The sequence below is a fragment of the Sander lucioperca genome, chromosome 9 (assembly GCF_008315115.2).
Source record: "Sander lucioperca isolate FBNREF2018 chromosome 9, SLUC_FBN_1.2, whole genome shotgun sequence".
Taxonomy (NCBI): domain Eukaryota; kingdom Metazoa; phylum Chordata; class Actinopteri; order Perciformes; family Percidae; genus Sander; species Sander lucioperca.
Window position 1 is genome coordinate 36137306 of NC_050181.1, and position 16907 is coordinate 36154212.

The 16907-nt window shown below is 39.7% G+C and overlaps 1 protein-coding gene across 5 annotated transcripts in view; it reads left to right on the plus strand.

Annotated features, from left to right (window-relative positions):
* The window catches only part of LOC116037304 (SPRY domain-containing SOCS box protein 4-like), a 97587-nt gene extending 89620 nt beyond the window's left edge, over positions 1-7967 (plus strand). For all 5 annotated transcript variants that reach the window (XM_031281159.2, XM_031281158.2, XM_031281160.2 and 2 more), the window contains one exon: positions 6543-7967. In XM_031281159.2, the coding sequence (XP_031137019.1) occupies positions 6543-6670 (128 nt within the window). In that variant the 3' untranslated portion in view covers positions 6671-7967. The remainder of the gene's footprint in view (positions 1-6542) is intronic.
* The last annotated feature ends 8940 nt before the right edge of the window (positions 7968-16907 follow it).

Below are 16907 nucleotides of genomic sequence, written 5' to 3' on the forward strand. Positions count from 1 at the left end.
AGCCGAAGCTTGGATGCTGTTTCCACAAATATGTCCACAAACACGATTATCCTCTCTAGAAAAATGGACTATAGCTGCAGTGTCATAACAGTTTATATTTCCTAACACAAAAAGAGAGGATCATTTAGATTTCAGTTTGGCCTTAAGCGTTTCTTCTTAAGCGTTTCCTCTCTTCCACTGACTCTCTCTCTAGTTTTTCCTCAACCTTCATTTGTTGGGCTTTATTTAGCTCCCGGCACCCTCCCCTCAGGTCGATTTTTACATCCATCATAAAAGTGATGCTGCTGTTGCCATTTTCACCCTCTCTCCCATTATCATTGTCTACAGACAATAAATCCTGCTCCGTACTGCTGTGCACTGCATCTCATTACAGGCGTCATGTGTCACACCGCGTGCCCTTATTACTCCGTGTTCCCGTCGCAGCAGACCCGGGGTCACAACTCATATCCACATAAAATGTCTAATCAGGGAAGTTCTTCACGAACTGGGATCACTTCACACATCCAGTAGACCTCATCAGTAAAACTTTATTACAACATTCATAGAGGTCTGCCACCTTCATATAAATGAATCAACCACAGCAGATTGTGACAAAAACAACAAGTTTCCAAAAGGTCGCTGGTTTGAGTCTCAGTGCTGCCAACATGTTCCTGAGCAAGAGGACATAAAGCACTTCACATGATTCTTCTCCTGTTTTTACATTGTGTTTCTTTTTCAATCAATCAATCACGCAAGGGAAATTACAATTTTTACAAATCTTTCACTCTGTTGTAAGTTACACACATTACATACAGGCCTGAAATATACACACATGCTCAGGACCTATACACTTACCTATACACAAATTATTTTATCATTATTATTAGTGTTTTATATATATATTATTGTTATTTAATTTTTATTCAATGGAGAGATGTCAGAGTGAGGGGGCTGCACATGGACACAGGACAGGCGCCCTAAACAGTTAGGGCCTTGGTCAGTAATGGGCCAGTTTCCCCTTAGGGGTCGTTTAGGATTCATCTCGCAGTGTAAGTAACACTTTTTAATTCGGCTCTGGAGAGATTAATGAAGGGTGTCTAATTATTAGCTGGCCTGAGAAAACTGTTGTTTTAACTAAAGTGTCACCAACAAAATAATCCTCTGTATGTCAGTAGTGAGCTACAGGTGAATATATTCACCCACAGTGATGAGATTCAGGCCTGCAGTATTTTGAAATGTAATTCTTCTTAATGCACTGAATGTGTAATGATGCAGGGGTAAATGACCTGCTGCTGATCATTCTCACTTTCTCCTCTCATTAGCGTCCCGCTCCACTCTTAGGAGATGCTGATAGAATAAAACGTGATGGAAAATGTGTCATTAAGAATACATCTTATGGTTAATGCACTGAGTATTGCAATCGAAGTTATTAAGCCCAGTTAATTACTTGCATAATGTAATACAAGGCCATTATACACATCTGGAGGGCAGTGACTAATTCATGTTGAGACAAAGTTTTAGTAAAAAGCAACAACTGGATCGCCTACTTCTTCTGGAGTCTACACCTTTAAAGCATGATATATTGCTACAGAACCCGCTGTAACACCTGTGTAAATTACACAATATATCACGATACAATATTATATTGATTCTTAGGACAACAATACAAACGTTACTGTTATCACAAAGTCTGCCACGACACAATTTCTTGTTTTGTTTTTTTTAGATTATTTTTAGGCCTTTATTGACAGGACAGCTGAAGAAATGAAAGAGGAGAGAGAGGGAGAATGACATGCAGCAAAGGGACGCAGGTCAGAGTCGAACCCTGGCCCACTGCGTCGAGGAGTAAACCCTCAATATATGGGCGCCTGCTCTACCAACTGAGCTATCCGGGCGCTCACCACGACACAATTTTAATTTGATTCAATTCAGGGGCCTGTGACCGATACAAGACAATGCATAAGCCCATTTAAGACAATCGGTTACATTTATATTTATTTACAAAAAGCAACTAAAATATGATTCGACAAATTCATTACTAAGCTCTTCCAGATATTTAAATTAAAAACAAACTACTCTTTTTAATAAAAAGAATAAATATAAAGTGGAAATTTTAAAATAACGGCGCAGCTTGAACAATATGTATCGATATTTTCACTTTGTATCGATAATATTGGATCGTTGAGGATTGAATCGATATATCGATCTAGATCAATGTATCGTTACACCCCTATGTGTTATAAATATGGTATTAGATCTTATAAGCTTTTCTAATGCATTATGTCTAACCACACCTATCATGTATTAAACGTATGATCACAGTAATTCATTCATAATCCATCTCTCTATTGTACAGAGGTTTAAGTTTTTAAAACATAATGCTGCTATAATCAATATGTTTAACAATAGTTCAAATGACTACTTGTCTGTGAAGAGGGTCTCTCTATGACAAACCCACAGATCATTTTCCCTTGACTCAGCTCTACCAAGCGTTTCATCGTTTTTCAGCTCATTGTTTTGATTTTATGGCCCAGTCTCATTGCTCTCATCAGAGTTGTTTCCAGCCACAGCACTGTACGCTACCTGCCCAGCAACAAGCAGCAGACAGACACAGTTAGAGACTAGTTGGTCAACATAGTGGAGCATTTAGCAGCTAAAGAGCCAGAGTTTTCCCTCTGGAGTTGGAGACCAAAACAGAACTAAAAAGAGGGTGCCCAGAAACATGATGCTAAATGAATGCTAATTTGTGTTTGTGTAGCTGTAGTGTTATATATCAGTATCAGTAACTTGTTTCCGCTTCCCAAACGGGACGTGTGTCAAATAAAAAAAATCTGTCACTGCAGCTTTTAAGTTTAGGTCCTCTGGACATCAGGCTTTGTGGCTGTTGTTATAAGACATCTTAATGCATTATGATAAAAGGCTTATAGAAGCAGCTATTATCATACATTAGGTAAACATTAGAAGTCATTATGAAGGTATTAATAATACATTGTAGATATGGGCTCCAGAGAACGTATTCCTGATATTATCTGGCAGGCAAAGTGGTGCTGTTTTGGATAACTTCACATTGAGGTAAAAATGACTCCCCCTGGAGATTTGAGGATGTTTTGATTTCTTTCTGTTATTTCACTAACGGAGGCTAATTAAGTCTTTATTTTTGGCTTTAGAGACTAGGACGTCTTTACTTTTCACTTTTATTATTTCAAGTGTTTTCCTCAGAGAAACACAAAGTGTACAGTGCCTCCTTCCTCTCAGCAACCACAGTGTTGTCTGCTGAAATTGTCTCCACATAACTGAGCACTAAAGAGCCAGCGAGGTCCTCAAATTAATTGGATCTGGTACAAAATTGCTTCCTCTTGGTAGAGACGTTTGCACATGTCACGGACACACGGAGCTTACTCACCAAAACATTTGTCTCAATTTGACATTTTCAGATACTCTGTGGTTACAGTCGACCCTTCCACTCAAATAGTTGCTTTTCTCTGGATGCCGGCAGAACAAATGAGCATAACTGAGAGTCAAACAGAGGCCAAACAACACAGCGTCAGTGAAGTGGTGATTTCTAAGAGCGTCGATGAGCATTAATGTGACATTGCAAGGACACACTTATGTAGAGATGAAGTGGATGTGTGTGTGTGTGTGTGTGTGTGCGTGCGTGTGTGTTTGAAGAGACTGGATTGTCCTTTATCCTGTTGGTTTAACCTTGAACACACACACACACACACACACACACACAGACACACAGCGGTGTAGCTACAGAAGCAGGTGGTAGAGGACGTCTAGAATAACAAACTGTGATGGAAGTGTCTGTTTTTTCCTCAACAAAAACAGCAGGGAGAGACAGACTGTACTAGCTGTGCTCTAATATCACTCAGGATCCTTGCAAGGCAATTCACACCTCCAAAATAAAATACATTCCACTAATTTCAGCCTGTTAAGATAGTCTGACACTGCCAGACCTATTTCCAGAGCGCTGTGGAGTAAGGTCTGGCTACACCACAGATACATTCTGGGATAGGAGGAAAAAAATTCTCTGGGTTGTTTGCATTTCTTTAAACCAATCGCAATTGTCTTGGGCAGCACTAAGTTCCGGACGCAGCGACGGTGGCTCTGCGAAATAGTCTCGGGAAGGAACTTGTTTTGGTGGAACATTTGCACCACGCAAAAGAAAACGCCCCATACAATATTAAATGAAGCTAACTGTTCACACAATACAGTTACGTGAGCTATTTAAAATAGCTGGATACATGGTTAAACCTCATTTGCTCTTACCAGTGTATCACCGTGTGTACTTCGTTCACACAAGCAATCCCACCATTCGGTCCCAAAACGTCCCAGTTAGAGAGTAAATGCTGTAAACATATTCTTTGTAAATGTTTACAATCATTCACCTAAAGAACCAAGCAGGCCTGCCTTGTTGAATGATCCACATTTTCTTAAAAAACTTGGCCATTTTCAGTGCGCAGCCTGCTAGCTCGAAGTTCGTTGTTGTTTCCCGAAGCAAACAGAGTTAGACAAGGGCAGCCAGATGTTCCGGCGATTATCCTGGAAATGAACTTTCTTCGCTCCAGACTAGTTACAAGATAAAGACATTATCTCAAAGGGTATCTCCATGGACAGAAGTCCTTTTTCTGCAACTTTTTCTTCATCAAGCAATTTTTATTTTCTCTCTGCTTCTGTTTGACTATAAAACGTCCTTTTCATTTCTCCTCTTTACTTTTTACTTTACTTTCCCTCTCCCCCTTTTCCACCTGAAAGCCTTGTGTGTATACAGCATGTGCCTGACTGTGAGAGTGTTTCCTCAGGTGGAAGGGTTTGAGGAGGGGTGAGGGGGGCTGATGGAGTATGCAGTTCATTTTGGTAACGTGTCCCTCTCCTCCCACTCTGCTGTATTGGGTAATCAGATGTGGTCATTACTATTAATTGAAACTGATGATACTGTAAAATCCATGTAGAGGAAGCTATGAGGCCAAGTAGTTTACACTTAATGATGGGAGAAGGACAAAGAGTAGATAATTGGCATTAAATTAGCAGGTTTATGATTTGTTGATCGTCTGTTTAATGGGTTCGATGGTAGAAAACTGTCAGACTGGATGTCTCTATCACACCAGATACACAACATCCAGACCATCAAATCTATCACCAAATCTAATCAACTAATTCCAGCCATATCCTCATCCTGTCTTTTCTACCTCTGATAGCTTCTGAGATGCAGAGGCTTATTATGATGAAACATTATCACTAACGGGAATCTGAGGAGAGGCTCACATGAACTGAGTCAGTGAAATCAGTGATTGTCAACATTTATCAGTAATTTCACAAAACAAAGATCCCTTAGATTTGGTAAGTCAAGAATTGTGACTGCTATATGTACTGAGTGGGACTTTTTAGAGTTGAAAATTAACTTGTCAGTGCTCTCTGGTGGATAAATGATGTAACTGTGACACTGTTTCTACGTTACCCAAACATTTCTGATTATATATAAGCTTAAAATACTGATATGATGAGCATAAAAGATTCAACTGAAATTGACATGAAGAGTTCAGCAAGATTATTTATCTATTTCTTCTCAAAAACAAACTTAAGCCGAGTACAAACACTGTAGATAACGAGACATTTGAGCCATTATGTGATTAATGTGAATTACTTTATTTCACTGGCAAAAGCAACAATCACCAACAATATTTGTTTAACAATCAAACAGAGAGTTATCCTATAATAAGCTTTTCAGCAGGACAGAGTGAGTGTGGCAGATGGTGTTTAAAATGGACTCAAAGTAGTGTGATAATACATCATTTTTACAAACAGGTGTCATTGGTGGCATGTATGTGTGTGTATCAGGAGGCAATATATTTTAAATATATTTAAAGGTGTTCATCATTGCTCTCTCTCTCTCTACCCTTCTACTTCTATCTCTCATGCATTCATGTATAACCAATATTAAGATGTATTATGCATGTATTAAACTAGAGATGGTCCGATACCATTTTTTGCTTCCCGATACCGATTCCGATACCTGAACTTGGATATCAGTCTATACCGAGGACTGATCCGATACCAGTGTGTCATATATTTTATTATGTTTTAACATCTGTATACTACTATCCCTGTATGGATGTGATATGATTTCTATCTTTGTTGTCGGTCTGGCTCAGGTTAAACTTTTTGTGAAACATTAACAAACACAAACAATGAATGCCATAGAACTTTCTTTTATTATCCAGTTTGACAGTCAGTCATAACGGAAAAAAGAACATAAATAAAGCACTTTAAAGTAGATTTTCTTCAGGGCTAAATTACATAGTACTGGGTTGGTGCACAAACTCCAGTGCTGTCCGATACCGGCATTTTAGGCAGTATCGGATGATTTTCCGATACTGGTATCGGTATCGTATCGGAACATCTCTATTTAAATGCCGAGGTGCAGGTACTGTATAGGCTAAACATATACAAACCTAATGTAACATACGCAAAAACAGTCATAAGTCACACTTTGCACTTTCCTAGTGTTTTCCTCACGTTATCCTTTCCAAACTTATCGTTTTGTATTTCTCTCTCCTCAGCGGAGCCTCTGCCTCTGATGGACCTGTGTCGGCGCGCAGCCCGCCTGGCATTGGGTCGCGAGCGGCTTCAGGAGATCGAAGGCCTCCCTCTGCCCCAGTCCCTGAAAAATTACCTCCAATACCAGTGACTGACACCAGCAGAGCCAACTGGGAGTACAAGGACACAAACCAGACCACCAGAAAGTCTAAAGGATGAATAAAAGATCTTAAATAAAGGATGCAGCGAGAGGATGATACATGGGAAGCATGTCCATACAGAGCGCCATAGCTCTACAAAAAAGATGAATTTATGAAAGGATGAAGAGAAAGATAATGAATGAACTGACGGAGGAGGTCCAGGCTTTCAAACAAAGACAGCACCAGCTTCTTCTTGGATTTCGAGCTGCTTTTTTCATTTGTTCTTGACTTGAAATAAATTATTGATGATGGTATCCCATCAGCGTCTCACTCATCCAGAAAGAAAAACCCATCCGGTGTGGTTAAGAGGCAACAGTGTCCAGATGACACCGCCTCCTACTGATGAGAATGAAAACTGCGCCGAGAAAGCACACTAATCCTATCCCTGGAGGCCTTTCTAACATACAGTCAGTGACCATATCATTGCTGTTGGATACCATAGTGTGTATTCATGGTCTCCACTGGCACAGGTGAAAGGCTGCAGAGTCCAGATGTCCAAGAGCATTTTAGCGCTGTTATTGTTTTTTATCTGATTGACTCGGGCCCCGACCAAAAGCTCACATCGCATACAGAGTAGATAAAAAAAAAATGGCTGCAAGGTATATGCAAAGTTTAGTCATAAGAAAAAAGCATGCCGAACTTATCTCCTGGCTTTATGCAGACAATGATGAGAGTTGAGCCCTTTTCAGACATGGAGTAAGTAATGTCCGTCTGTTAAAGTGATGGCTTTTTGTCGTTTAGAAGTGTTTAAGTAAAAGTTTTGTTATAGATTAATTCACAATGCTCATACAGTATTTAGCGCATGGTGCACGAGAAGAGGTGGTGAAAAGTAATGATGTGAAGGAAGAAAGTGCATCAGCAATGGATTTGAAAAATGTATTTTGCTATTTAAGTCTAAATTAATGACCATTGTCAGCGTTACAGAAGCTTTCCACTAATCAATTTAATCATTTATTAGTTGGTTTTATGACATTTATTTTATTTTGCTGCGTATTTCATAATAATGGCCAAGTACAGAAGACGTTATATTGGGACTCTTGTTTGCTAATATGCTGTATGTGAAGCATTTTTATATACAGTATATTTGATCCATGCAGTTAGCCTGAATGTAACTGATGATTTTTTTTAACCTCTTTTGCCTCTAGCTGCATGGGTAAATGAAAAAAACCTTCTTATAATCTGATTTGACAGGACAACAATCTCCTCCACAACTTGAAATTGGCTCGTTTACAGTGTTTCAATGTCTTTCAAACTGACTTATTTTCTTTGTAAATAAAAATGATAATTAAGTGGTACATTTGTTACAGTGCCCTCAAAGCTCCTGAAAACGTGGCCTCAAATCTGAATTGTCTCTGTAACATTAAATATTCATAACTTAATAAGCACCAATCAAAGTTGGAAAAAAATAACTTAAAAACTCATCTAATCTGCTTCATCAGGACTGTGTTTGTGTGGTATAATTTGATTGACAATACCGCAAACAACCCACCAAATGCCATCAGATTTGAATTCATATATATATATATATATATATATATATATATATATATATATATATATATATATATATATATATATATATATATATATATATATATAGCCGAATCATGATTGGTGGATGTAAATATATGCAATTACCTTTTTCTAAATGAGCCCCACCCACTTTAAACCAGTCAGAAGAGCAAACAACCAGAACATTTCTAACTCCTAACAGACAATTGTGTTCTTGTAGGACCCCATTGATCATAAGATGAATGAGAAAAAAGTTTTTAGGGCCTTTTTAATAAGGGAACAAGACATGCATTTAATCCTCTTATGTGTATAAATTGTGTTACTTTGGCCTTTATGACAATGTGATGATATCCAATTAAAACTTGCGCGGTGTGGGAAGCGACTTATTTGGATTGCCGTCATGACTTTTACATAACGAGCTGCATGTCTGAAAGGGGTTTTATCACGGAAATAGACAGGACAGAACTGCTTGCTGTTTAAAGTGTTAAGTGGCACTGAGAAGCATTCCTCACAGGACACTAAATCATGTATTATGATGTCAATCAGGACCAAAGTATTCATACTAAGCCATGGAGCGTGTGAATGTGTCTGTATGAGCTGTAGGTTGCAGCCCGTCGCAGTGCTAACATGCTGCTGGCTGTAAGAAGAGCCTCGCCTGCTGTTGTAGCACCCTGCTGTAGCTCACTGGTACCAGACAGTGTCTGTCTGCTGTCCGCACAACTGTCTTAATGACCACAAACAAACTGGACCAGAGCAGATCTAGTCTCACTGGATCTATGATAAAGGCTGGAACAGAATGTAGGAACATTACTGCAACTGCAGTGGCAGATTCTGGCTTAGAATAGGATGCAGATGGCCAACACACACACACACACACACACACACACACACACACACACACACACACACACACACACACACACACACTGTAGACCATTCATGTTTTCTTTCCTAAAAGCTTGAGTCACTTTTTTATTGTTTGAGTTTGTATTCTACATATAATTATAATTATTGTTATTATTATTATTATTATTATTATTATTATTATTATTATTATTATTATTGTGAGTGTGGAGTCTGATTCTGATGATGGCAGGATGATGATGATGCTGATGCTGAAGCTAGTCCTATGTTTGTTTTTTTAACTGATGATTGATGGTTACATTCAGGTAAATTTAATACAAAGATGCTGGTGATGAAGGGAGAGAGAAATCAAGTTGTTTCTTCAATGCTGCTTTTATTATTATTATTATTATTATTATTATTTGTGATGATGGTGGTCTCACCTCTTGTTTTCATCAGTTAGGATGGGGAGAAAAGGACCATTCCTAAAAGTAGTAGAATGTATGGACAGATGGTGCAGTTGAGATGTCAACGGATATGAAATGTGAATAAAAGCCAAGTGAATTTAATAAAATGTCTTTCCCTTCATTAGGAATGCTTACTAAAATATACATAAAGTCATCCAAAATACAACTGACACTTTTACAACAGAGCTGCGGTAAGATTCAAAAGAACCTGATGGTTCAAATGGAGCTGACACATTCTTACCTTCTTTGATTGTGTCTGAGTGAGCGTTTCATCTCCCAGGGGAGGCCTTGGCAAGGAAGATTGGGCTGTAAAGTATTTGGCTGTAAGTTCTCCCGATTGTCAAGTGTCCAGTTTCTAGTTCAGAAAGTAAACCGCTAATGTCATAAGCTCCTGCAGCTGTAAATACAGCTCACACTCAGCCAGGGAGATACTGACACGCTCAAAGTCTAAAAGAAAAAGCTGCACGGCACCACACAGTGAAAAAGCAGACATTAGTAAGGCTTTGATGTTATTACAGGCTACAGATTTCCACTGAACAATGTGGGATCAGACTTATCAGATCCAGCTCATCATATGCAAACACACAGGGGGGCTGATGTTTGAGAAATTAATAGCAGACAGACGGTGTACTGATGCTCCCCACGTCACTCACAGTCCTGTCTGTGATGGATCCAACACTAACAGGTGCAGAGAGTCTCCTCACCAATAACACATGCTTTCAGTCTAAAAACGGTTGGATCAGCATCAGTTTAACCTATTTCCCCTGTCACACACTGACATGAAAACTATATGTGGTGCAGGGCCCCAGATACAAACTTTGATGAGGTTACTCAGCAGAGCACTGTGTAATTTACTACAGCATTTTTTTTAAATAATTGGCCCAAAGTAGAACCAATTTGCTGATGTTATACATCTTCTTATCAAACACTTCCCTGTCCCTGTCACTCACCTTGCACTCACAGCATCCAAGCAGCATCCTTCCTTCTCAGCTGCTTAGCTTATTGTGTCATGCAGTTATAAAACAAGAATAGAAACATTTCCTGAATGAGAGGTAAATCTAATGCCCTCTGAACCTGGCTGATCATCGCAGAGTCTCGCCCCTTTCTTTAATTCATTGAATGGGAGGTGAAATCCCGTCTGACGGCACCATAAAAGTACATTTGGACATTTTATCAGGATGGTTTACAGGCTATAACGCCATAAAATATTATATTTTAATCAAAATACATACATTTATATTAAGAACTAATATCATAGTTGTATATTTATTGTATAAACTTATCAATTATTCATTATAGATAATGGCCCCTTTAAGACATATACGTTGTATAGGGTTGCATATAGCCTATATGTATGTAAGATTTTAAGTTAGTTTGAAGTTAATTCATATATTATGTTCATTTACTTAAAATGTTTATACAGTTAACTGTTTGCACATTTGTGTTTAAACAGTCAGTATTTGCATATTTACATGTTTAATTATTTACATCAGCAGTTAAGAATGTACCTCTGGGGTTTTCCTCACATTTACCTGAGTCGCAGTTCTGCTAGCATCTGATTGGTTAGTTCAGCTACATGTGATTAAGTAAAACAGGGAAGTGTTTGTGGAGCTGAGGAAGTGTAAAGAACAGTAAAGTGCTGCTCAACAATGTTATCCGTCTCCATTAAGCTGTTTCTTAGTTTCTTGTTTCTTATTTAGAGTGATACAATCACCACATATCGAACACTCACGTTACATGTATATTATTGGATTATTATTATTACAGATGCATTAACAGGCAGCATTTTAATGTTGTAGCTGATTGAGGTGGAGGTAATTCTAACTACATGATATACTATTGGTCTAAAACATACATGTTTTATGTGTAAAATAAAGTACAAAGTAACTAAAGCTGTCAGTAAATAGGGTGGGGTTAAAAGTACAATATTTCCCTCTGAAATGTGGTGGAGACATTAGAAGTAGGCTACCAGAAGACACATTGTACCATTTTACAATTGTTGTGTAAATGTACTATAGTTACACTCCACCACTGACAATACTCGAGCTATAAAGACACCTTTAAACTAACAAAATCTATAAAATAGCCTACATTAAAAGAGAATACAACATTAAACATTCACTAATGTTATGGATCAGTCCATGTCTGCTAGGGAGTAGGTGTGGTTTTAGCCTGATTGACAGGGTCAGACTGACATGCGCACCTATGAGGGCTGTGGTGTTGGAATCAATCAAGCCCGCCAAGCTGCACGTGGTTTGAATCCATCACGCCCAACAAGCTGCACGTGGTTTGAGACCATCACGCCCAACAAGCTGCAGGCTACCACACTGGAAGGAAACCCTGGAATAGAAGCTGTTTTTCCCCCCACACACCACTACAATAGACACCTTTTAAAAAAAAAAATTAAAAAAAAAAACGTTACTACACTCAGAGAGCGGGCTGGCGGACTCAGCTGAGGGACACTGGAGCCAGCAGGCCGTTTTTCGGAGCGCGGACGAGAAGTGGGTGAGTCCCGAACACAGCACAACCCCTCTCAGTCGGAGGGAAGAGTCCCACCCACCCAGGCAAGCTTGGGTCTCATTCTCAAGTGCAATGCATGAATAGGTGATATATCCTCCATACAGGCAGGGAAAGGAAACAGTTGATGTAATCTGCTAGGCTAGCCTTAAGTAGGTGTGTTCTTGGTAGTATGAGTAATAGTAATATTTACACATCGCGAAAGGCTGCAATATAGCTGCGATAGACACTCTAGTAGATATTTTGTGTAGGTTGAAAGAAAATATCAGTAGAAACTGCACAATAAAGGTCCAATGTGTAATACTGACAACTATCGTTTAAAATAGTTACTGCAGTCCAAATTCAAAATACTGGAGAGAGTCGTCTCCACCGCCCCCTCCTCCCCAGACTAAAAGTTAACGGAGGTTGCCAGGTTGAGAACACAACACAGCATCAATGTTGCTAGACGCTAGTCTCACATAGCCAGACATACTCCACAGCACAGCGGAGTAGCTGACGTTAGATGCTGGCTATGTTGACAGTCATAAAAGCCCATACTCACAGGGAGCTCTGTACATGACTGACAACCACCCTATCTCGGTTTAAAATTACGGCAACAACCGCTAAAACATCATCACCTCGCCGTCCTCTGTACCTGACTGACAGCCACACTTTTTCGGCTTAAAATTACAACACCACTACCTCCCTGTCCCCTCTACCCAACTGGCAAACCCACATTCTCGGCCCGCTTGCCTGGTCCTCAGGTAACGTTAGCAGTTATGGCGTGACCAGTCGGGATCACTTCACTTGCTGTGTCTCAATTGTTTTGGGAGTAACTAACTCTAGTAACGTTACTCTATACAATTCATTGTGAGTACACAAATGTTAAAATGACTGAAAATGCCCATCCCTAGTAGCTATGATAAATTAGCCTGAAGCTAAGGCTTGCCTGTTCAGGAGGAAATTAACCAACTTTTGGGCTCTAAGCTGTCGCCATCTTTCAAATACATATCCTGGGTTTGTTACGTCTCTGGTCATGCAACTGTTCGAAACATGCCAAGGTTTTTTTTTTTTTTTTTTAGGTCGGATAGAATCTATCTCCATAGATCCTGTTGTTTGTTTGCTGCCTCCATGGCAGTACTACAGCTGTAGCGCGCTGGGTTTGCGTTTTTACAGACCATCTGGCAGCCCGGCCCGGCTGTCAGAATGCGCAGTTGATACCAACACACAGGCCAAAACACAAACAGAAATGCGGACACGGAACGGAAATTTCAAAGGAGAAAATACTGGCTTGCATTGTTGTCAGAAAACAAAATTAATTAAAAAAATTAAGATAATTGTTCTTTCAGTTGACTGATTTTGAATGTGAAATCTTAGTTTTTCGAAGTTTTCAGTCAGTAAAGACATAAGCAGAGTAAATATAAATAAAATGTAATATGAAATTATACAACAGTAAACCTTCTCACAACAGTTACATAAAATCAACTGTCTAGGTTAAGTTATTATATGCCCAAGATTGGCCTAGAGAGTTCCTGAGGCTGTAGAGGAACAAGGGGACAAAGTGTGTTTTTGCAGGGATGAAAAAGAGCAAAGGTGGTAACAGTGTTATTGCTGCAGGTGTTTAACTAACAATAATGAACATAAAAACGCAATTTAAACTACAAACAAATGTAGCCATAACACAGTTGACTAATATCCAGCTGCCTCCTTCCCCCTAGGGTTGCACAATATTGACAAAATGTGATATTGTGATATCGATTATGAATATTGCGATATAGATATGAATTTTGATATTTTTAAACATATGTAAAATAAAAAAGTTACGGGAAAACGCATCAAAATAGATTCATGACAAATCAAACAAGTATTTTACAACACAAGGTTTATTTCAACTGACTGCTATAACATGAATAAATAAATAAGGACCATGTCTACAGAACAGGATATGTTTTACTGGTTGGACAGTATAAAATAAATAAAGAGAACAGGACACAACTTTTCTTTCGCTTCTCTGATTTGTTCCGTTTTGTTGTCTATCTATTTCTTTACTTACCCCGTCACTTTGTTGAAATATGCACACACGTGGTACGCTCCATAGGGTTTGTCACGTAGTGGACCCGTGCGCTGACGTGCACTAACGTGTGCAAGTGTCACAGTAACTGGCCAATTAAACATGATATTTATAGCGTTTCAAGCGGGCTCTAAATCAAACACAAAAAAGCCACACAGCCAATTGATGGGACGCAGCGCTCCACAAAATAAACAAAATATTGCATACTTTCAATATAATATTGCGCAACGTGATATCGCGATAACAATATTGAGTCGATATATCATGCACCCCTACTTCCACCTGCACCTTTGGGGCAGTATAAAAAAGATGCCAGGGTGTGGAAGGTGAAGCTGGTCCTCCATCACAGGGATCAGCTTGATGCTGTTGCCGCCACCAGGACAACCGGAGCTGTGATGATGTGATGTGAATAATGATCCACACTGACTATGGGAGAAAAAAATAGATGTGTTTATAATTGCTTCAGGTAATGGAAAATATAAAGTTAGCTATATGTTTAACTGTAGGATAAAATGAAGCAAAGAAGCCTTTTTTTTTTTTAACAGTCATATTTAAAATATTACTCTCTCACATCGCAGTCCCCCACTTAACATCAGTACCGTAACATATGCACTGTTTTCAACAGCAGTGTGGGAAGTTGTGTTCTAAAAATTATTAGTGCGGATGCCTTTAGCAGACTATACCCTAAAATGTAGCCGAAAAAACTTTGCTGTGAGCTGGTTTCAGACCTCCACGAGGCCCCGCTATTTTCAGCGACCATTGCAGTCATGTTCAGCCGACAAGAGGTTACTGTGAGCCGGGTTTATTCAGAGCACCGTGCGGTCCAGTCCTGGTCTATTCAGACTGTTGCTGCCGTCCCTGGCCACCTGCGTTGACCCCGGGGCTGCTCCAGCATGGTCTCATAGACTATAAAAAACTAGCAATATCTCCAACCAGGCTGTCGACCTCTCTCCTACCGAGAGAGAAAACATTTCTAAGCTTGTGTAACGTTAGTATCTCAATAACAGATTAATAATTAGTATATGTTATGTTTTATAGTTTTGGGTTAACTTACCTTAAGTAGCTTACAACCTGGGGCGAATCAGTAAATATCCCACGCACGCAGGAGCAACCACAGTAGGAGCTGAGGGGTAGCCGAGAGAGTAGCAACATAACTTAGCCTAGCTTCTTAGCCTTCACTTTGAGTTAGGTGGGTGTGGTTTCAGCAAACAAGCTTCATTCAGAGCCCGCCCTGCCCACCTCAGCTCCACCTCAGCTCCACCTCCTGATCCTGACGTCAGTACTACCAAGATGTCGACAGTGGGACACGCCCACTGAGCTTTATTCGGGCTCTTCAGAAACAATGTGTGAAGTCACGGATACTTTGTCCATTATTTTTACAGTCACTAATTTAAACGTAAAATATGTAACTTTCTGCCGCTAGGGGTCTCTCAATCAAAACAATGGATGGTAAACAGACTTTTGATTACGTTGGGAACTTGCGTGGAATTATGGGAGTTGTAGTTTTTATTGTTATTCACGTTAAGTTTAGTAATGTCACAGCCCGTCTACGGAGAGCCTGTTCACTCCCTATTAAGCCCCATTGTACCGAATTTGGTTGCAGTTCCACCAGAGTTCCACTGGGGGTGATCGCGGGCGAGTGCAAAATGAATGGGACTCTATGGAGCTAGACGGCTAAATTTGTCTCTTTCGCCTGATTGTCGTTGAGAAATCTCAGATTTGATTGTAGTTTTTGCAAGTTCAACATGGATTATAGGTCGAAAGTTGAATGAACGAGTACTTATGTCCTTTCGATTTCTTACAGGTTGAGTCGTTGTTGCCCATAACACGCTAGCATTCTGCTAATGAATGCTAATTGGTCAGTGAAGGACTGATTACGATCAGAGATCCCACGGAACCAGAATGTCAGAGCCCGTCGCCATCTACGGACATTCTCTGACAATGTTAAAACAACAGAGGAATGGAGGTGGAAAAACTCTTTCTAGCATGTGTATTGACAGGGAGTGCCTAACCTGTCAGCTGTGTTGTCGATGCCTCGAGAGAAAAAAGGAAGTGACTCAGAGTTTGCTGTAAAGCAGAATCTCTGGCCAACATGACATCATGGCTTCGCGTAAACATATTAGAGTTTAGATTATTTTCCGCCACATCCTCGGGCTGGGCCGGGCCCGGGCCGGACCCTTGATACCTTATTATCCTATTTGGGTGGGGAGATAGCTATGCCATAATCAGAAATATTATAAATATATATATATATAGGCTATATAAAAGTAACAAATGTGTACAAAAGTTAGGCTGCAGTTACAAAATGCAGCACGTGTCATGCGCGGAGTCTCCTCCTCTCGCACGCATCACACCGGGAACTTGAAGGTGTAAAGAAAAACAGGAGAATTAACTTTGAGCAAGTGTGGAGGAAAGTCGGAGGTATGGAAGCAGTTTAAACAAGTCGTGGGCAGTGACAACAATATGTTGTTCATCATTTCTTTCGTTCATCTTTTTTTTTTTTTTTTTTAGGTTTCTTGATTCGGATCCACTTTCTATCCGTTCCATTCTAAACAAACAGCAGTTTACAGGCTTAGTCCTTGTTGTATTATTCTAAACAGATTTCTGCAGTTCAAACAACTCTGAATTGTAGTTGAGAACGTCAGTTATAACAGCCCACGTATTAAAAAATTATCGGGTTTAAATCGGGCTCATAATTACAGTTAATGTGTCGGGCCGGGCCGGTCTCGGACGCAACGTGCTCGGGCAGGTTCGGGCTTGATTTTTTTGGGCCGATCTAAGCTCTAAAACATACACACC